Raw genomic sequence first — 21,487 nt, 5'->3', positions numbered from 1 at the left:
CAATGCAGGAGACACGGGTTCTTATCCCTGGGTTGGGAAGATCCCCTGGAGGAGGAAATGGCAACCCACTCCCATGGACAGAGGAGCCTGGTGGGCTATAGTCCACGGGGTTGGAAAGAGTTGGACATGACTTCGTTCCCTTTTTGGAAAATATTGCATTGTATGAATACACTATGTATGAATATGGTTTTAGATATCCATTTATGGACATTTGGGTTGTTTCCACCTTTTGGCTATTTTGAATAATGCTGCTGTGAACATTGGTGTACCATTTTTTTGTAGACCTATGTTTTTATTTCTCTCGGGTCTATACCTAGGAGTAGAATTATGGGGTCATACAGTAACTCTGTCTAACCTTTTGAGGAGCTGCCAGCCTGTTTTCCTCCATGGCTGCACCATTTCTGCATTCCTGCTAGCAGTATACGAAGAGAAACGTCCTTTTATTAAACACCTAGCATGTGCTAGACACTTGAGCTAGACCCTCCCCATACCTCACCTCCTATGACCCTCACTCGAACTCTCTGAAATATCTATTACTGCCTCCATTTTCCTGAGGCTCTGAGAGGTGTCGAGACTCCCCCAGGATCCCACAGGGATTAGTGGTAAGTCCTGGATTCACTACTAGCTCTGCCCTCTACGTCTTCCTGTCCACTCAGTGACTGCTGGCTGCCCGAGTGACCCTCCTCCAGATGCTAAAGTGGAATTGGCTGCATCCTCTCATCAACCTCCCTGGGTACTGTTTTACAGACAGGAAAGTTGGACCCCCACTACCCGAAGGTCTGCGGGCACAGAGGGAATGTCTTAGATGTCAAATGGAACCCTTTCAATGATTTTGAGATCGCCTCCTGTTCTGAAGATGCCACGGTGAGTGCCCCTTTCCTGAGAGGAGTGGGGCTGGGGTGGAGGGAGACAGAATGGAATCTGGACGCAGCTCTGACACTCCTGACTTCTCCATCCTTGACAAGGTGAGGTCACTGTGTGAGGAGGGCGTGAGTTAGATAGAAGTTCTGGGCTCCTTGGAACTTGGGGTGCCGCCCCTCCTCTCTATGGGCCTCGGTCTCCCCATCTATAAAATGGGCCTAATAGCTCCCAACCATCCAATGTGGATAGGTGTCATTTCCTGATGGGAATGCACATCTTCCGGGGAAACTATAACATGCTGTGAAGGGGGGAAAAAAATGCTGTGAAGGGCATTTTTACTGTGGCTTGAAAATATTATGCCATATAATCTCATAGACAGTGGGGAGGGAAGATCTTGCTTAGAGGGAAGATTTAAAAGGATAAGACTGGGAGCATTAAATGCCTACCTTCTCACCTTTAGTCTTCCTCTTCTGGGCCATCCAAGGGGGCCCCTCTCACAGAAGGGGTTGGGGGTTGTCCCTGCCCTGTCCTGCTCCAGAGACTGCGCTGGCTTCCCAGTACCCTGAGGATATAGCGTAAATCCTTCTTTTTGGCATTCGGAGCTCTCCCCTGAGCCTTTGGGACCACAGTACTCTGAGGGATATTCTAGGCTAAGAGGTGGACTTGCTGTGATCTCGAGCCTGGGAACCAGGCCTATGGCCCATCCACTCACCTACAGGTTAGGATGGCACAGATTCCCAGAAGCCTGGGCTCATCTCCAGCCTCTGCTTGGGCTGGAGGACCTTGGGAAAGCCCCTGTCCCTCTGAGGAGCCCCAGCTGCCTCTCCACTGAATGACAGGTAGATACAGAGAGACTTGCCCTGGCCCTTCTGTGGGGCACTGCCAGTTTTGTTGCTCAGGGTTGCAAGAGGATGCCAGCTAACACTCCCCTTGGGCCGTGTCTCTCCTGACAGATTAAAATCTGGGACATCCCCAAGCAGCTGCTGACCAAGAACCTCACAGCCTTCAGGAAAGAGCTGGTGGGCCATGCCCGCAAAGTGGGCCTGGTGGAGTGGCACCCCACAGCTGCCAACATCCTCTTCAGCTCCGGCTATGACTACAAGGTGGGTTTGTCTATTTAATCTCCTGGGGCTCCCCTGACATAGAAGCACACTGGGTGGGTAAAGACAACAGAAATGCATTCCCACAGTTCTGAAGGCCAGAAATCCAAAGTCAAGATGTTAGGAGGGCCATGCTTTCTCCAAAAGCTATAGGGAAGAGTCCTTCTGTGCTTCTTCTAGCTTCTAGGGGCTCCAAGCATTCCTTGGTTTATAGCTGCATCACTGCATTCTGCCTCCATCTTCTGCCTTCTTCTCTGTGTATCTATGTGTCTTCTCTTCTTATAAGGACATCAGTCATTGTAGGGTCCACCCAAATCCAGTATAGCCTCATTGTATTGATACCTCATTCAGTTCAGTCCAGTTCAGTCACTCAGTCGTGTCCAACTCTTTGGACCACATGAATTGCAGCACGCCAGGCCTCCCTGTCCATCACCAACTCCTGGAATTCACTCAAACTCACGTCCATCGAGTCGGTGATGCCATCCAGCCATCTCATCCTCTGTCGTCCCCTTCTCCTCCTGCCCGCAATCCCTCCCAGCATCAGTCTTTTCCAATGAGTCAGCTCTTTGCATCAGGTGGCCAAAGTATTGGAGTTTCAGCTTTAAGCATTATTCCTTCCAAAGAACATCCAGGACTGATCTCCTTTAGAATGGACTGGTTGGATCTCCCTGCAGTCCAAGGGACTCTCAAGAGTCTCCTCCAACACCACAGTTCAAAAGCATCAATTCTTTGGCGCTCAGCTTTCTTCACAGTCCAACCCTCACATCCATACATGACCACTGGAAAAACCATAGCCTTGACTAGATGGACCTTTGTTGGCAAAGTAATGTCTGTGCTTTTTAATATGCTATCTAGGTTGGTCATAACTTTCCTTCCAAGGAGTAAGCGTCTTATAATTTCGTGGCTGCAATCACCATCTGCAGTGATTTTGGAGCTCCCCAAAATAAAGTCTGACACTGTTTCCACTGTTTCCCCATCTATTTCCCATGAAGTGATGGGACAAGATGCCATGATTTTAGTTTTCTGAATGTTGAGCTTTAAGCCAACTTTTTCACGTTCCTCTTTCACTTTCATCAAGAGGCTTTTGAGTTCCTCTTCACTTTCTGCCATAAGGGTGGTGTCATCTGCATATCTGAGGTTATTGATATTTCTCCCGGCAATCTTGATTCCCGCTTGTGTTTCTTCTAGTCCAGCATTTCTCATGATGTACTCTGCATATAAGTTAAATAAGCAGGGTGACAATATACAGCCTTGATGTATTCCTTTTCCTATTTGGAACCAGTCTGTTGTTCCATGTCCGGTTCTAACTGTTGCTTCCTGACCTGCATACAGATTTATCAAGACCTCATTACATCTGTGAAAACCCTATATCCAAATAAGGTCATATTCTGAGGTTTCGGGTAGACATAAGTTTTGGTGTGGGACACTGCTCAGTCCATTAGTCTTGCTGGCGGGGGTGAGCTGGCCCCTGCTCAAAGATGCCTCAGCCTCCTTCATTGACTGCCAGGATAGCAAGCTGTGGGCCCCGTGGAATGGGAAAGCTCACAGCACAGGCTATCTTGATTCTGTCTCCACTCAGTCTCTGACCTGCAGCATTACCTGGGAAAGTCCCTGTTCTCCTCTGGGCCTCAGTCTGTACACAAATGGGGTTGATGCCATCGTAACTTCTAAACTCTTCCTTTCACAACTCTATAAGGCTTTACAGAGGCACCTCAGAAGCCTCTGTGATGGATAAGAGGGTGGGATGGGAGTGGTTGAAAGGTCCTCTACCCCATTCTGATCAGAAGTGCTCTGTTATCTGTTTAGGTAGGGTGTGCTGCTGCTTATGGGCTTCCCTTGTGGCTCAGCTGGTAAAGAATCTGCCTGCAATGCGAGAGACCTGGGTTGGGAAGATCCCCTGGAGAAGGGAAAGGCTACCCACTCCAGTATCCTGGCCTGAAGAATTCCATGGACTTATAGTCCATAGGGTGCCAAGAGTCAGGCATGACTGAGCGACTTTCACTTCACTGCTTATGGTTGTACAGTTTTATCTGTACACGACTCCAGGGGGCTCTGTTCACATCTTGGACTTTGGGAATGGGTTGCCCTGCAGCTGTGCACTGCACAGCCTGTGCAGCTAAACATGGCATCCCTTATTAACTATGTGGTGGAAACTGTTGCTAATGACTGCTTGAAACCCCCTGGATTAGCTGGTTCCCTGGGGTCCTCCCAGCATGGATGTTTCATTGCTCCAAGCAGATGGTGTTTTCTTTTCACTGCTAGACAGCCTGACTGCTGACTTCCCCCTCCTACCACGTGGCCACTTCAGTGGGCAGATCCATCCTCTCACCCGCGGCCTTTTGGCCAGACTGCCATCTGTGGCTTCCCTCCGGGGATACCATGTTTCACTGCAGCCTGGCTGGCGTGTGACTGTGGGGACTGGGACAGGGCTGGGGGTGGGGCTGGGTTCAGAGCTGGCTCTCTGCTGTGCAGGTGATGGTCTGGAACCTGGATTCAAAGGAGTCTGTAATCATGAGCCCCGTGAAGACAATTAGCTGCCACCAAGACGTGATCCTCTCCATGTCCTTCAACACCAACGGCAGCCTGCTGGCCACCGCGTGTAAAGACCGCAAGATTCGGGTTCTAGACCCCCGAGCAGGGACCATCCTCCAGGTTAGTGCTCGGCTGTGGTCTGGCTTGGGGTCGGAGGAGCAAGGAGTGGAGTGGGCATGGGGGGAGCATCGGGGCTTCTGAGAACAGAGCAGTGATGCTGTCAGTGTTCTAGCCAAAGTCTTTATGCATGCTATCCCCATCTGTTGGGAGGTGTTGAATATATCATACCCATTTTTCAGATGAGAAAAGTGAGACTTAAGAAAGGCTAACGGACTTGCCCACACTGAAAGCTGAGACTTGAACCTGGTCTAACTCCAAAGCTGTCAATATGCCTCGGCTCTGTCAAGAGGCATGACATGGAGTCAGGAGACCATAAGGTACCACTGTTATCCACTGTGTGACCTTAGACAAGCGCTTGCTGCTCTCTGAGCCTTTTTCTCATCTGCAACAATAGGACATTAGTCCTTCCTCTGGGAAGTTTAAATGAAATAACCCAGGTGACAGTACCCGCTTGCATGTAATGGATGTTCAATAATAATCTTAGCAAAAACGTGGAGCTGGGCTGAAGTCTGCCTCTGTCTTAATTTAAAAAAGAACCCGCAACAAAAATAGTGGGAGAGACTTTATGTGGATAGAAAAGAACCAGGAAGGCTTCTTGGAGGTGGTGCCTCTGGAAGGATTCCCCAGGCAGAGCTGGGATGAGAAAAGAAGGCATTTTGAGTGGAAGACAAGGAGTCCCTGACCACACATGTCACTCCAGGAAGCCAACTATAAAGGGCACCGGGCCAACAAAGTGCTATTTCTGGGGAACCTGAAGAAGCTGCTGTCCACAGGCACATCCCGGTGGAACAACCGTCAGATGGCCCTCTGGGACCAGGTGAGTCACCAGAGCAGCCCTACCAGCGCCCCTCTCTGCACCCCCCACCCCCGCCGCCAGCACCCCTTAGCCGAGTGCTGGCTTCATCTGTTCATTCACGCATTCACTCACTGACCAAACTGATTGATGACAACAGGGAGGTGCCAGCAGCCTGATGGCACTCACCCAGACCTTGTGCATCTTGTCATTCAAGGAGGGGGAGGGGTTAGGACTTAGAAGAAGCCTCAGTGTCAGAGAGGGGAGGTGGCTGGGCCTTGGACCAGGACTCAGGGTTGGGTGGGAGAAGGAAAAGGCCTTCTGGATGGGGGGTGGCCATCCAGACTTAGGATGCCAGGACTTAGGATGGAGCAAGAACTTAGGATGAAATAGAGAGGCATTATGTGAGCAAGAAGAGCTGCCAGTTCAACGCGGGTGGGGGTGAGGAAGGGGGTGAGGACCGGGCCAAGTAGTATTGATTTCAAGGAGCTCTTGTCCAGAGTTGAACAGACTGCTTCTTCTCTATCTCTGAATCTCCTTGCTTCATAGTAGATATAATACAGGAGGAGGAAGGCTGGAGTGATGTCATGCGTATGAGAAGTGATTTGTTAAAGGCAAAATGCCAGCAAGGCAAAAGGAGGTGGTCTGTCTCTCACACACACATACACACATACACACACACAGAGCCCTGGGGCAGGGATTCTTATCTTAGCACCACCAAGGTCCTCCGTGAGCGACCCACAGGCCTTCCTGGTCTTCCTTCCTTTGCAGGATGACCTCTCTGTGCCTGTCACAGAGGTGGACCTCGATGGCTCCTCAGGTGTGCTATTTCCCTTCTATGATGCGGACACCAACATGCTCTACGTGGTGGGGAAGGTCAGTCTGGCACAGGAGGGAGGCGCTGCCTGGTCCCACTGGCCTAGGGCCCTTGGAGTGCAAGGCAGGGGCAGGGCCAGGCAAGAGTGGCTGGGTCCTCTACCCCTGTGGGGAGCCCCCAGTCCTCTCCCACCTTCCTGGCTCCACCGGAACACCTGGGGCCAGGGCTTTGGCTGGACGCCCTGAGCTAGTTGACGCCCCCGCCAGTTCTGGGTCCAGATGAGGAGGGACCAGTTGGTGTTTCTTGGCAGGGGCACCTTCGAATTTGGGGCAGAGGGGGGTCTTCACCGGGTAGGACTGTCCTGTACTCCGCATCCCTGGCCCCTCCCCCCAGTGTCAGGGACAGCAGCCACCTCCCCACCCAGTCATTATGACAATGACAACTTGAAGCACCCCAGGGGTAAGACCCACTGGATGGTCTCAGGACACTGCACTTTTGACCTTTGTGTGCAGCTCTTGGATGGAGTGGGGTTCAGGCCTCTGCTCCCCAAGCCTCTGCCTTGGAGGCACATGGGTGGACTCTGGGTCATGGTTGAAGGGACTGAGTGTTGAAGTGAGGGCCCCCTGCTGCCTTGGTGACCATTCCCTGGTGTGCCCTTGTGTGAGGTGGCTCTGCCAACTCGTCACTCATAGTGAGCATCAGGTTTCTGCTGTGTGGCAGTGGGGCCAGGAGCGGGGTTTGGGGCACCCGGCTCTGAATGGTGCCCTCTCTTCCACAGGGAGACAGGAACATCCACTACTATGAGATCAGTGCCAACAAACCTCACCTGAACTACCTGACGGAATACCACTCCTATAATCCACAGAAGGGGATCGGTGAGTGTGGGACACGGAGGCCACGTGGGGCCTGGGGAGACAGGGATGAGTCAGCTGCAGGTCCTGCCCTAAAAGCAGGGCGGGTCAACACTCTGAGTCGATGGGAGCTCTACTTGAGTTATGTGGGAGGTTCTCTGGGAGCACACAGGAAGAAGCCAGGGAGGGCTTCCTGGAGGAGGCAAGACCTGAGGAGCCAAAAGGGGAGCAGAGCAAGGCATGGGGAGAGTATGAAGGTGTTGTAGCTGAAAGATGAGCAGTTACAACAGTAGCAAGAAGATGGGGGACACTGACCTAGATCGCTAGTTTTAAGCATGTTTAGGGGTAAGAAACAAAACAAGACAGGATGCAATTCTGTGCCCTCTGCAAGAAAGCCACTTACACATAAAGACACAGCTAGATTAAAAGTAAATGGAGAAAGATAAGATAGCGTGCTGACATTAATCAGAGGGAAGCTGGAGTCGCTGTATTAAGGGCATCTGGGGGAATTCCCTGGTGGTCCAGCAGGTCACGCTCCACACTCCCAATGCAGGGGGCCTGGGTTCAATCCTTGATCAGGGAACTAGATCCCCGCATGCTGCAACTAAGTGTCCACATGCTGCAATTGAGACTGAGTGCAACCTAAATTTTTTTGTTTTTAAGTAACACAACCTAAATAAATTTTTTTTTTTTAAAGACCATCTGGGTTGGGAGCTGTGGGCATAGTGATGGAGGGCCTTGAGCAGAGCACACTTCCTGTAAAAGTCTGGCTAAAATCCTTGAAGATGGGAGGCAAAGTCTGATGGTTCCAACCCCATCTCCCCAGCACAGGGCCTGACCCAATGTAGGACTCTTTGTTGAGGGAAGAACAGTGGGAGGAGGGTGGTCTCTGTTCACATCCAGGTGTGCAGTCTGGCTTTGCCACTCACCCTGGGGCCCTGCTGCCCCAGGCCCCAGCTGAGGAATCTCTTGGCCCTCCTCTGTCATCTACCCACAGGTGTTATGCCAAAGAGAGGTCTTGACGTGTCCTCTTGTGAGATCTTCCGTTTCTACAAGTTGATCACAACCAAAAGCCTCATCGAGCCCGTATCCATGATTGTACCCCGACGGGTAAGGGTGGTGGGAGCCATCTCCAAGGGAGGGAGGAAACCCCTCCTGGAGAAGGAGCCTGGGACCTGGAGCCTGGAGCCCAGGCCCCTGGGGGAGCCACCGGGAGGCTGATGGCCCCTCCTCAAAGGGAAGCCTTTCTCATGGTCAGTGTGCTCCCTCCCACTGCTGCTCTTGAGTTATTCCGTGACCTGGGGCACTTCCCTTTGCTCTGGGCCTCAGTTTCCTCCACTCACAGGGGTTGGGGGAGAGTCTGCACCCCAGGCTCTCTAAGAGGTTCCCCCAACCATCCCCATTCTCACTGTCCTGATTGCTTCCGCAGTCAGAATCCTACCAAGAGGACATCTACCCGCCCACGGCCAGTGCCCAGCCCTCTCTGACAGCCCAGGAGTGGCTCAGTGGGATGAATAAAGGTGAGGAAGGCAGAGAAAAGGCTCAGGTGAATGTGAGGGACACTGGAGTGTCCAGTGGCCCCAAGTGACTGAGAGGGTCTGGCTGATATTTGTGTCTTCCCGTAACCCATGACCCCAGAGGATTGGTGGTTGACAGTTGGTTAAAAGCAGCCAGGGGCCTTTCCTGGGGGTCCAGTGGGTGAGACTCCAGCCATTAGGATGTATACACGTGGATTCGGGCTTGCGCCAAGTGGCTCAGGAAATTCCCCCCAGTTCAAGGAATTTTGCTCCATGAAAAATGTTTTTAAACTCTGGGCTGTGCAGAGTGACTGGACAGTCTTAGCTGGATCCCCTGCCCATCCTCCCACCACTTCTGCAATTACTTTTTGACCCCAGAGACCCTGTAGGCAGTGGCCCCTGCCCTGACCCTCCCTCCTGGGTCTGTCAACACAAGGGCCTGCACAGTGGGAGGCGGGTGTTGGGAGAATTCATGAACTAGTAGAAAGCAGAGTGCAGCACAGGCGGGAGGAGCTCATGGTGTTCTGGGGCAGCCCCTGCAACTCAAGCCTCGCTTAATCACATGAGTGTGCATTTGCACTCTGCTCTAGCCTGTGGGCTTGTGCCTGTCTGCATGGGGCCGCATGTGTGGCATGTCTGTGTGTAGCTCCGTGTGTGTCAGCGCCCCTCGGGCCCGTCTGTTCAGGAGCTCTCCAGCCTCTCACAGCCCTCTGCTTCCCTCCCAGAGCCCGTCCTGATGTCCCTTAGGCCTGGTGCCGAGCCTTTGAGCCCACAGCCTCTGCCCTCAGAGAGAACCCTCTCCGTGCCCACGGCCCCCACCTCGCCTCATCTCTTCAACCAGACAGAAAGGCTGGTTGCAGAGGATGGCCGGAGGCCCTTCTCCCTGCTAGAGGAGAAGGCGCCCAGGTGGTCGGCAGAATACAGACAGGAGGAGAAGAAAACCTGGCTCTCAGATGGCTTTGACATCTTCGAATGCCCCCCACCAAAGACAGAGAACGAGGTGCGAATGTGGCAGGGCTGGGTCCACCAGGGGAGGGGAGCAGCTGGGGTGGCGAGGGAGAAAGGGTGAGAAAAATGACCTGCGATGTGGCCTGGCCTGGCCACTTAACTCACCTTGCTGGTTCACTTAACAAGCAGGTCATGAGTGCCATCCACATGCCAAGATATGGTGGGTTTACTTACAGATGGTGAGGAACCATCTGTAAAAAGACAAGGGTCTGACTTGGGTATTAAACTCCCTTCCAGTTCTGACTCTCTAGGATTTTCTGTGCTTTCAGAGTCAACTTTGGTTAAGTGCCTACTGTGTGCCAGGTCCCAGTTAGATAGGCACTCATATCATCTGATTGTATTTTCTCAACAGCCCGGGGAGTAAGTAGCAGCTAACAGATACAAGGGCTGGTGTCTCATGGAGGGATTCTGAGTCTGGCTCTCCTGAGCACTAATTCTGGGACTCAGGGGCTGAATCTCCCCCAGCCTCAGTTTCCACAGTGGTGACCTGGGAGCATTAATACTACTTCCCGCCCTCATGGGGTGTTATAGCATTCAGCGGAATAACGGAGATCCTTAAGGGAAATACCTAACATCTAGTGCCATCATGTATACTGGCAGCAATTGTAATAATGCTGAGGTTAGTTTTCTGATCCCCAGTTTCTAGGGGAAGAAACTGAAATTCAGAAGGGGTAAGTAACCTGTCCAAGGTCACACAGTTTAGTGGTGGTGAAAACTCCAGTCTCCAGGACTTCAGGGTCAAGTATCCTTTTCTCTACCCATGGGGAAATCTAAGGAGACAAGAAATATCTGAAATGTCAGTTCTTTTTTGAATTTCATTTATTGGGTGAAGAAAACAAGATTTTTGTTAAAAAAAAATCTACCATGGCTGCCCCCTCAATTCTCATCCATGTTAATATCATCACCCCCCTTTCTGAGTGACAAAGGGCAATGTCAATGCTTTCTGCTGGTGTCCTGCCCCCTTGCATCCCAGGACAGCCCAGTGACCCTCCGCTCTGCTCTGTGCTCTCCCAGCTGCTGCAGATGTTCTATCGGCAACAAGATGAGATCCGAAGGCTCCGGGAGCTGGTGACCCAGCGCGAGGTCCAGGCCAAACAGTTGGAACTGGAGATCAGAAACTTGCGTATGAGCTCACCGAGGCTCTGAGCAGAGTCCTCTGTCCTCCTCGCCCTCAGGGACACCAGTCGGCTCCATGAGGAGGTCCAGAACCAAACCACAGGTCCTCCAAGAATAGCTACTGTTTCTATATTTTTTACCAGAAATGAAACTCTTGGTCGCTGAAAGATTCCAGTGGGACCTGCTGCCGATTTTCCATTTGCCTTCTTAAAACAATGGTGTCTGAACTGACTCTTTTTAGATGATATCTTGCCTTCGGTTTACTTGTTTTGAAGGGTCCACAATAATTTCTCAAGGGGAAAACAATGCTGTACAAAGTTAGAGCTGGAAGGACCTAGGAAGTGAAGCTGCCTCTGATTTTCAAGCTGTGGTTCATAGCAAGGCAGGGTGGGGAAGATTAAGCCAGGAGGGCTGTTTTGTTTTGTAATATTGGCTTCTATGGAATACATAATTCTCCTACTAAAAATTAGAAGTTTGCGAAGAAGTGGCATGGTCCAGCTTCTTTATTTCATAGGTGGGGAAACTGAGGCCCAGAGAGAAGGGCAAGTAATCAAGGTCTCCAGAGAGTCCATGGCTGGGCTGGACTGAGCTCCTGGTCTCCTGGGTCTATCTTCTGTTTGTGAGGCAGCACGTGTGCGGTTCTCAGCCCACAGGGCAGGAATACGTTGGTTCTGGCCTCATCTGTGTCCCTGACTTGCTCTGTGACCTCTTGGAGGTCATTCACTCTCTGGTCTCACTTTCTCCATCTGAGCAAGGAGGCCCCTGGAATGTGCTGTCCTTTAGAGGATCTGCCACCTGAGATGAAAAAACACTGGCCTTGACCTGAGGAAAGCTACTTTGCAGGGTGATGATCTGGGTTTGCTGCAGGAACTCAAAAGACATTGACAAAAGGGCAGAGGAAGTTTAACTTCCAAGAAGTAAGTCAAGTTTCCGCCTAATGATGGAACACAGACAGAAGGCCATCCTCTCTCCCTTCAGCCAGAATCAGCCAAATATGTGTAAACACTGTCCCTTAGGTGGGGATGCAGACAGCAGAGTGGTGCCCGCGACCACTGACTGCCACCACCAAAGCCCCGAGGTCATAGAGCCTGCCTCCTCCAGGATGACGCAGGTAGATTTCAGCCCAAGGTAACAGGAGAGGTCCCCAGGAGGTGGGGAGCCCCAGCTCTGGAAGTGTGGCAGCAGAGCCCCATGGGCACCCACCCAGTAGGGCTTCTGGAGAAGGATGATTGTAGTGGGCAAGGAAATGGGACCAGATGACCCTGACTTCCCTTCCAGACTGACAGTTTTTCTGTGTCTCTCTATTGTATATTCTAAGCCCTTTCTCTAAGGTGCTCTCTCTCACAGTGGTCAGTACAACAGCCCAGCTAGAGGCAGGGAATGCTGGAAGTTAAATGTGCCCCTCCTTACCAAGGCTGTGCCAGCCATGAGTTTTGCCCAAAGCACAGGGTGATCCTGGAACTAAGATGGGAACTTCAGAGGCCACTCAGGCCTGGTATGTTTCAACCCAGGCTGTACCTTTGAATTCCTTTGGGAGACTTCAGGAACCACAGATGTATAGGCCCAACCCCAGACCATTGATGCAGAATCTCCAAAGTAGGGCCTGGCCTGGTATATGTTTTTTAAGTTCCCAGATGATTCTGCAATACAGTCAGGACAGAGAACCAGTGGACTGGTTCATCTGTACCTATTTTCAGTGAAGATGAGGATAGTGAGCGCCAGACAGGATCTGGGACTCCAACCCCATCTTCTAAGTCCAGGCTGAAAGCTCCTATATAGTAGGAAACATCATCCTGGGGGTCTCTGGGACCCCTGACTACAGCACGATGAAGGCTCTGTGCTCCTGATGGCCCCCTCCCCTTGCCATGGCTGAGTCGCCTCATTTGCCCACACACACACCAGATGCCCACATTCCCTGTCGTGTTTACTAAGTTGCTGGGTCCTGCCAAGCTTGCCAAAGGCCGAATCTCAGGCATTGTTGGGGAAGCAGAGCTCCACTGAATGGGGTTATCTCCCCCCACCTCATCTGTGACCAGCTCTTCACAGTTTACAAAGCCCTCTCAGCCCCACTCACTGACCCGTCCTACTCTAAACAGGTGAGCTAGGCTCTGTTATCCCCAAGTTCAAAGGGAATACCTAGCCTGAAGAGAATGAAGAATCATCAAGCCCAAAGGCACAAGCTGAAAGGCAGGAAGGTGAGGTCCTATCTGGGGAGCTGCCCACATGCCTCTTCCACACGGAGCCTTCCTGCTCAAGCTCTCCCCACCCCTAAGGGACCCGTACCTCATGCTTAAAAACAATACGAAGGCATCCATGAACAAACTTCTTTTCCTTTTTTTTTTACATTTACAATAAATTATTTAAATTATTTCACAGCAAGGGAGAGGGATAGGTAATTTTTATCAGATATTTTTTTAAGCCATTTTTTAAAAATTGTTTTTGTTCTTGGCTGATGAAGTAGGACTTGCCCAGCATTTGCAGGGCCTCAGGCTCAGGACAAGCAGACTATGTACTCATCTCCTTACTCCATACCCTAAGAACCCCCTGACTATTGACTCAGGAACTTTCTGAGAGTGAAGACAGCACTGGGAGATGAGCTCTGGGGTGTATCTACAGTCATTTGAGATTGTATCATAGAGGGAAGCAGGAAGTCAGAAATCGAGCTATACTTTTAATACAAAACCGTGCCTGAAATCCTTTGATTGTTTTAATATTGTTTCTGAAATTCCTTGTATCTTTATTAAAAAAAATAACTAAAAGTAAAAATAAATAGATGTGGAATTGTGCAATGAAAAGAAGGTAACAAAATAATAAACATCTGCCTAGACATTTTAATACATGGAGTTTTCCTTGATTTGTTTCACAAATACAAGTTTCCCGCGCTATCTGAAAGTAGAAGGTGCTCATGAAACCTTTCATAAGCCAAAGTGGCTAAAAAGTGAAGAAGCAATTATCTTAATGCAAAATAAGTCAAGGTGAAGCAAGATGCTCACAGACACTGTTCAAAGCTAAGACAGCTTAATGTTAAGAATGCTGAGTGTCATTCCTGCAGAAGGAGTTTGACAGTGCCACTCTAACTGCCTGGGGTGCTAGGAGGTGCCTGATGCCTCTATAATAACTCCACAAAACAAATGCTGAATTTCTCTTTATTGCTTTTTTACCTTTTTTTTTTTTTTAATAAAACCGAAAATCCGCTTCAGTTTTCTGTCAGTGAAAACAAATACTAATGTAGGTCTTTTGTGAAAGCAAGATGGCATACAGTGAACTTTTGGAGGGAGCTTGGGAGAGGAGGATATTTTGTAGGGACAGATGCAGGAGAGATCTGTTTCGAAAAGCCAGGAAAGCAGTTGGATGGAGAGGTGCAGGGCCTAGGGAGTGTCCTGCAGAGATGGTTAAGAGCTCTTTGGACAGTTTGAGATCGAGGAGAATGAGATGACATCAGAAGAGTGAGTATGGGTGCAAGGAAATCCAGGGGATGTGGGATCTTGGAAGGTCAGAGAAAAGTGTGTTTCAGGGAGATGTGATGAGTAGTACCAGTTGCCCCCCACAGTCCAGGGGAAAGACGACCAGTGAGGTTCACCCACTTCTAGCAACTTGAAGTGCTTCTCCTTATACTGAATGGGCTCTCCCTGGAATTCTCATCTGCCCTTGTACTTACCCACAAGTGCCAGGTTCCAGGCAAAGTGCTAGGAATAATATCAGGTAAGCAAGACAGTCACTGCTTTCTCAGAGTTTAGAATCAGCTAAGCCAACAGCCTCAGAAACTGAGCTATTTCATTCAGCCAAAATAAATCCTTTCATTCTTTCAAACAACCAACTTTTGCTGAGAGCCATCTGCATGCACAAGGACTTAGAGGTGCAGAAATGAAGAAATGTGATCTTGGCCTTCCAGGAACCAAGTGCAAGGTTATGTAGAGAATCCTTGTGTGTTAACCATGTTGTGTTATTGAGACTGGTAGATGAGGAATTATGGGAGACTAGAGGACAGGTGGGACTTCCCTGGTGGCTCAGAGGTAAAGAATCCGTCTGCTAATGCAGGAGAAAGTTTGGAAAGTTTAGTCGCTCAGTTGTGTCCAACTCTTTCTGACCCCATGGATTGTAGACTACCAGGCTCCTCCATCGACAGAATTTTCCAGGCAAGAGTACTGGAGTGGGTTGCCATTTCCTTCTCCAGAGGATCTTCCCAACCCAGGGATCGAACTCAGGTCTCCCACACTGTAGGCAGACACTTTACCATCTGAGCCACCAGGGAAGTACGTAGGTTCAATCCCTGGGTCAGGAAGATCCCCCTGGAGGAGGAAGTGGCAATCCACTCCAGCATTCTTGCTTGGGAAATCCCCTGGACAGGGGAGGCTGGTGGACTATAGTCCATGGGATTTGCAAAGAGTCAGACCCGACTTAACAACTAAACAACAACAACAACAATACCTACTTGTTTGGGCCAGAAACCAGCCTGGGAAACAGGCAAGACAGATTTGGTTCCTGGCCTCCAAAGAGTCCACTGTTGTGGTTGGAAGGAAAGGGAGGCCAAGGTAGGGGACATTGCAGGCTGCTCTTGGAGGGGAAGCAAGGAAGGCTTCCTGGAGGAAACGATATTTAGGCAGAAACCTGAAGGATAAATAGGAGTAAACAAGGCAAAGGGCATTTGAGGAAAACAGTGTTCCACACAGAGAAAACTACCTACTTCCTGGTCTGGAAACAAGAAAAGGGTAGCATAGACAGGGCAGAGTTCATGGGTATTAAGAGCCAAGAGGGACTTCCCTAGTGGTCCAGAGGGTAAGAATCTGCCTGGCATAGGTTCAGTCCTGTTCCTGGAAGATTCTCACATGCCATGGGGCAACTAAACCCACGTGCCACAACTGCTGAGCCCATGTGCCCTAGAGCCTGTGCTCCACAGCAAGAGAAGCCACAGCAAGAGAAGCCTATGTGCAGTAACGAGGACCCAGAACAACCAAATAAATAATAAAAATTTTAAAGAGGCAAGGACCTTGTAGGCAGGAGCTGAGACTTTTTTCCTGTAGCTTTATTGAGGTGTGATTGACAAAAATTGTATATATTTATGTTGCTTGTGATTTCTTGAGGTGAACAAGGTAATGACTTAATATATAAATATACTGTGAAATGGTCATCACTATCAAGTTAATTAACACACCCATCACCTCACATTACCATTTTTGTGCATGGTAAGAACAATAAACTGGAAAATTCTGAAAGAGATGGGAATACCAGACCACCTGACCTGACTCTTGAGAAACCTATATGCAGGTCAGAAAGCAACAGTTAGAACTGGACATAGAACAACAGACTGGTTCCAAATAGGACAAGGAGTACATCAAGGCTGCATATTGTCACCCTGCTTATTTAACTTATTTGCAGAGTACATCATGAGAAACGCTGAGCTGGAAGAAACACAAGCTGGAATCAAGATTACCGGGAGAAATATCAATAACCTCAGATATGCAGATGACACCACCCTTATGGCAGAAAGTGAAGAGGAACTCAAAAGCCTCTTGATGAAAGTGAAAGAGGAGAGTGAAAAAGTTGGCTTAAAGCTCAACATTTAGAAAACTAAGATCATGGCATCTTGTTCCATCACTTCATGGCAAATAGATGGGGAAAGAGTGTCAGACTTTATTTTGGGGGGCTCCAAAATCACTATAGATGGTGATTGTAGCCATGAAATTAAAAGACGCTTACTCCTTGGAAGGAAAGTTATGACCAACCTAGATAGCATATTAAAAAGCAGAGACATTACTTTGCCAACAAAGGTCTGTCTAGTCAATGCTATGGTTTTTCCAGTGGTCATGTATGGATGTGAGGGTTGGACTGTGAAGAAAGCTGAGTGCCAAAGAACTGATGCTTTTGAAGTGTAGTGTTGGAGAAGACTCTGGAGAGTCCCTTGGACTGCAAAGAGATCCAACCAGTCCATTCTGAAGGAGATCAGTCCTGGGTGTTCTTTGGAAGGACTGATGCTTAAAGCTGAAACTCCAATACTTTGGCTACCTCATGCGAAGAGTTGACTTATTGGAAAAGACTCTGATGCTGGGAGGGATTGGGGGCAGGAGGAGAAGGGGACGACAGAGGATGAGATGGCTGGATGGCATCACCGACTCAATGGACGTGAGTTTGAGTGAACTCTGGGAGTTGGTGATGGACAACGAGGCCTGGCATGCTACAATTCATGGGATCGCAAAGAGTCGGACACGACTGAGCAACTGAACTGAACTGAACTGAAGAACATTTGAGAGCCAATCTCAACACATTTCAAGTATACAATATAGTGTTATTAATGGCAGTCACCATGCTGTACATTAAGTCCCCAGAACTTATGGGTTCTGTAACTTAAAGTTTGTACCTTTTTCCCCCACCCTACCTTTTTCTGTCAGCCCCTGGCAACCACTTTTCTACTCTCTGTTCCTATGGGTTTGACTTTTTTTTCCCTTAGATTCCACATATTTAGATATGGTACAGTATTTGTCTTTCTCCATCTGGCTTATTTCACTTAGCATAATGTCTTCTAGGCTCATTTATTTAGAAAATGGTAAGATTTCCCTTTCTAAGTCTGAATAACATTTCACTATACATACATATGGAGAAGGCAATGGCACCCCACTCCAGTACTCTTGCCTGGAAAATCCCATGGATGAAGGAGCCTGGTGGGCTGCAGTCCATGGGGTCGCTAAGAGTCGCGCACCACTGAGTGACTTCACTTTCACTTTACTTTCATGCATTGGAGAAGGAAATGGCAACCCACTCCAGTGTTCTTACCTGGAGAATCCCAGGGACAGGAGCCTGGTGGGCTGCCGTCTGTGGGGTCGCACAGAGTCGGACACGACTGAAGTGACTTAGCAGCAGCATACATACATATACCACATCTTCTTTCTCCAGTGATCCATTGATGGACACCTGGGTTGTTTCCATATTTTGGCTATTGTAAATAGTGCCGCTGTGACTGTGGGAGTGCAGATACCTCAGATTCTGACTTCATATTCTTTGGATACACACCCGGAAGTGGGATTGCTGGATCATACCATAGTCCTATTTTTAATTTTTTGAGGAACTTCCATAATGCCAACTGACATTCCATAGAAGCTGAGACTTTAGCGTGGGGGCAATTGGAGTTTCCAGAACGGTTTCTCACAATTGCAGGAATGGTTAATTCTACTGGGGAAAGGGCAAGAGAGAATTATGGGCAAATGAAAAGTGTAGGTAATGCGCAACATCCCAGAAGGCCACAGCCAACTTTGGTCCCACCCACAGGGCTGCAGTTTTCCTGATCAAGACAAGGGTCACTTAGCGGGGAAGCCCACCTCCTTCCGGGTAGCCCATTCGATGTGACCCTCGTTTCTGCTGTGGCTGCCTCTGGGCCAGACACTGAGCCGGGAGCCCAGGCCTGAGCATTCATTCACTGCGGGGCAGCCGGGCTGGACAGCACTGCGCAGTCCTCACGGTGCTGATGCTGCGGCCGTACCCGCCACCGCCCCCACCATCCCACGCCTCCAGCCGGCCTGCGTGCGGCGCCTTGCTACCCGCCTTTCCCCGCCGGAACTGGGCGCGCCCCGCCCCAGCGCCCAGCTTTCGATTCGCCACGGGCCTCTCGCTGCTGCTCGGCCGCGGCCCAGAAACTTGGAGGGTGAATGGCGGGCTCGGCGGTGCTCAAGGGGACTCCTGGGGGGTTTGGCCCCGCGGAGCCCGAAGGCGCGCGCGGTTGGCCCTGCTCAGAGCACAGCGACCGCGTGGTTGAGCTCTTCTGTCGCCGCTGCCGCCGCTGCGTGTGCGCGCTTTGCCCGGTGCTGGGCTCGCACCGCGGCCACCCGATCGGTTTGGCGCTGGACGAGGCGGCGCGCGTGCAGGTGGGGACGCTGGGGCGCGAGCCCCTCAGCAACGGGCGGGGAGGGGCGTGCCGGGTCCCACTGGCAGTTCCCGGTTGGGACCAGGACCGGCAAGGCGGCCCGGGGACCATCTCGGAGGCCGACCTGTTGTTCAGAAAGAGACTGAGGAAGGGCACCGGCGAGCCAAGTCCATCATTTAAGCATCAGAAGAGGTGGGTTTGGGAGTAAGAACTTGGGCACCCAGTTGGCCGGGTATCCTGGACCTCATCCACCACGGTGGGTCCACCCCACGGCGTTTGGACCTAAAGAAAAGCTGCCGTTAACAAAGATGAAAAAATCCCTCCCGCTTAGAAAACAACTGTGTTTCAGGAAAGCCACACACACACACACACACACACACCCCCCTCCACACACACACACACACACACACACACACATCCTCTGGTTTTTCCTCCTGGACACACACACACACACACACACACACACACATTCCTCTGGTTTTTCCTCCTGGACACACACACACACACACACACACACACACACTCCTCTGGTTTTTCCTCCTGGACACACACACACACACACACACACACACACTCCTCTGGTTTTTCCTCCTGGACACACACACACACACACACACACACACACTCCTCTGGTTTTTCCTCCTGGACACACACACACACACACACACACACTCCTCTGGTTTTTCCTCCTGGACACACACACACACACACACACACACACTCCTCTGGTTTTTCCTCCTGGACACACACACACACACACACACACACACTCCTCTGGTTTTTCCTCCTGGACACACACACACACACACACACACACACACACACTCCTCTGGTTTTTCCTCCTGGACACACACACACACACACACACACACACACTCCTCTGGTTTTTCCTCCTGGACACACACACACACACACACACACACACACACACTCCTCTGGTTTTTCCTCCTGGAGTTCCTGGGAGGCGCTGTGGGTCCCCATGGCCCTGGGGTTGGGCCAGTCTGCCCAACCCCGCCCCTCGACCTCCCTATGCTCCATTCCAGGCGCCTAACAGCCAGTGGGAGAGAGGTCAACCGCTTCGCCGACAAAAAGAGGCTTCTGGAGGCAGAGGCTGGGCCTTGAACCCAGGACTCCTCCCCACGGGCCCAGTCTCACTTTGGAGCTCTCATCCATGCTTAATCCTAATAGTGAAAGGGGGCTCTGGACTCCTGTTCCAGCCTAGTGGCCAACTTGTCCAGTGACTGGCCAAATCCCTGCAAAGCCCTCTTTGGGCTAGACAGATGCTCCCCTGACAGATTTGATTCTACCACTCTACCTTCAGGAAGCCTCCTGTGATTAATCCAGCCTTACAGCCATTCCCTGCACTTGACTTAGCCATTGTGACTTTGAAGCTCCAAGGTGAGAATGGGCCACCTTGGGCTAATCTAGCAGGTGGAGCCCAGGATTCAAGGCTTTCCTCTGCCTCCAAGATCTTCTTTTTCTTATCTATAAAATAGTTAATAATAACAGTAGTTCCTCAAAATGCTGTTTTCAGAGTTAACAAGGCTACTTTCAGAGATAACATCTTCTAAGAGGTAGGTCCACCTACCTCTTGTATCCACACACCCATTCATTCATTAGACATCCATTCAGCTTATACCTGTGCCATGAGTCAGGGTGAGGTGAGGTGAAGTCGCTCAGTCGTGTCCGACTCTTTGCGACCCCGTGGACTGTAACCTACTAGGCTTCTCCGTCCATGGGATTCTCCAGGCAAGAATGCTGGAGTGGATTGCCATTTCCTTCTCCAGGGGATCTTCCCAACCCAGGGATCGAACCCGGGTCTCCCGCATTGGAGGCAGACGCTTTAACTTCTGAACCACCAGGGAAGATCAAGGAACAGACCAATTCTTCCCCAACCTGGAGGCATTCCTTGGCTAGTAGGGGAAGAACAAACAAGTGGCAACACAGTATGATAAGTATTGTAATTGGGGAGCCTGAGGCAGTAGTCAGTGGGAGCCAAAGAGAAGATATATGAACCAGGGACAGGAAGCCCAGGAAGAGTTCCTGGGTGAGGGGGTGCCATTGAAATTGGCCATGAAGAGTAAGTGGAGCTTCACCAAGCACCTAGACAGGAGAGGCACCCTGTGACTGGAGGGCTGCCACGTTATCCTTGGCTGACAGACAGGAGCTTGACCAGAAGATTCAAGGCAGTGGTGGGGGTGGGTGGGGGGGATGGAGGATGTGCTCCTGGAAGGTGGAAGGTGAGGCTATGGCTTATCCTTGGGTTACTATTGTGTTCCCACCCCCACCGCTCACTCCCAATCCCCCATATAAGCTACACCTACTGAGCATTTTGTGTGCCAGGCACTACACCAAGCATTTTGTGTCCTCATTCTTTACAGCAACTCTGTGGGGTTGTCCCCCCAACACACACCTTTTTTTTTTTTTTTTGCAGCTGAGGAAACCGAGGCTTAGAAAGATGAGGCCACTTGCCTAGGTCATATGGAAGGAGAGCTAGGACTCAGACCTAACAGGTCCTGTCCGACTCTGGGACTTGGGCTCATACAGAGCTTGCTCCAGCTCTCCACCTGAAGCTGGCAGCCCCTGGTAGTTCTGTTCAATTCAGCAAACACTTTAGGGACACCCTCTTGTCTCTGTGGGGGAGCAGGAGCCAAGAATGGAGCAGATCTGCCCTCAGAAAGTTCATAGTTGGTCCAGCAGATGAACGTAATGTGAGCCGTAAGAAGGTAAGGTGGAGGTAAGGTCACAGCTGTAGGGGAGACCACAGAGCAGGTCTTTGAAGAAACGGCATTTGCAAAAAGCAGAGATATGGAAGGGAGTTGGGTGCCATGTAGGTGGGAGAGGGGACCTCTTCCACATGCAGGTCCTCTGAACACCAATCCAGGCCAGAGGACCACAGACCAACCCTGGAGGGAGGTTC

At 50.5% G+C, this 21,487-nt stretch overlaps 2 protein-coding genes across 5 annotated transcripts in view; both read left to right on the top strand.

Moving 5' to 3' along the window:
- The window catches only part of CORO2A (coronin 2A), a 68,652-nt gene extending 55,102 nt beyond the window's left edge, over positions 1 to 13,550 (top strand). For all 3 annotated transcript variants that reach the window (XM_018052220.1, XM_018052219.1, XM_018052218.1), the window contains 10 exons: positions 748 to 864; positions 1,815 to 1,964; positions 4,434 to 4,613; positions 5,314 to 5,430; positions 6,178 to 6,282; positions 7,002 to 7,098; positions 8,072 to 8,184; positions 8,504 to 8,594; positions 9,317 to 9,591; positions 10,614 to 13,550. In XM_018052220.1, coding sequence (XP_017907709.1) covers positions 748 to 864; positions 1,815 to 1,964; positions 4,434 to 4,613; positions 5,314 to 5,430; positions 6,178 to 6,282; positions 7,002 to 7,098; positions 8,072 to 8,184; positions 8,504 to 8,594; positions 9,317 to 9,591; positions 10,614 to 10,745 — 1,377 coding nt within the window. In that variant the 3' untranslated portion in view covers positions 10,746 to 13,550. The remainder of the gene's footprint in view (positions 1 to 747; positions 865 to 1,814; positions 1,965 to 4,433; positions 4,614 to 5,313; positions 5,431 to 6,177; positions 6,283 to 7,001; positions 7,099 to 8,071; positions 8,185 to 8,503; positions 8,595 to 9,316; positions 9,592 to 10,613) is intronic.
- The window catches only part of TRIM14 (tripartite motif containing 14), a 28,597-nt gene continuing 25,351 nt past the window's right edge, over positions 18,242 to 21,487 (top strand). For both annotated transcript variants that reach the window (XM_018052216.1, XM_018052215.1), the window contains exon 1: positions 18,242 to 18,568. In XM_018052216.1, the coding sequence (XP_017907705.1) occupies positions 18,353 to 18,568 (216 nt within the window). In that variant the 5' untranslated portion in view covers positions 18,242 to 18,352. The remainder of the gene's footprint in view (positions 18,569 to 21,487) is intronic.

The sequence above is a fragment of the Capra hircus genome, chromosome 8, assembly GCF_001704415.2.
Source record: "Capra hircus breed San Clemente chromosome 8, ASM170441v1, whole genome shotgun sequence".
Classification (NCBI taxonomy): domain Eukaryota; kingdom Metazoa; phylum Chordata; class Mammalia; order Artiodactyla; family Bovidae; genus Capra; species Capra hircus.
Note: the sequence above shows the minus strand (reverse complement) of the source record. Positions and strands in the feature narration are given on the sequence as shown.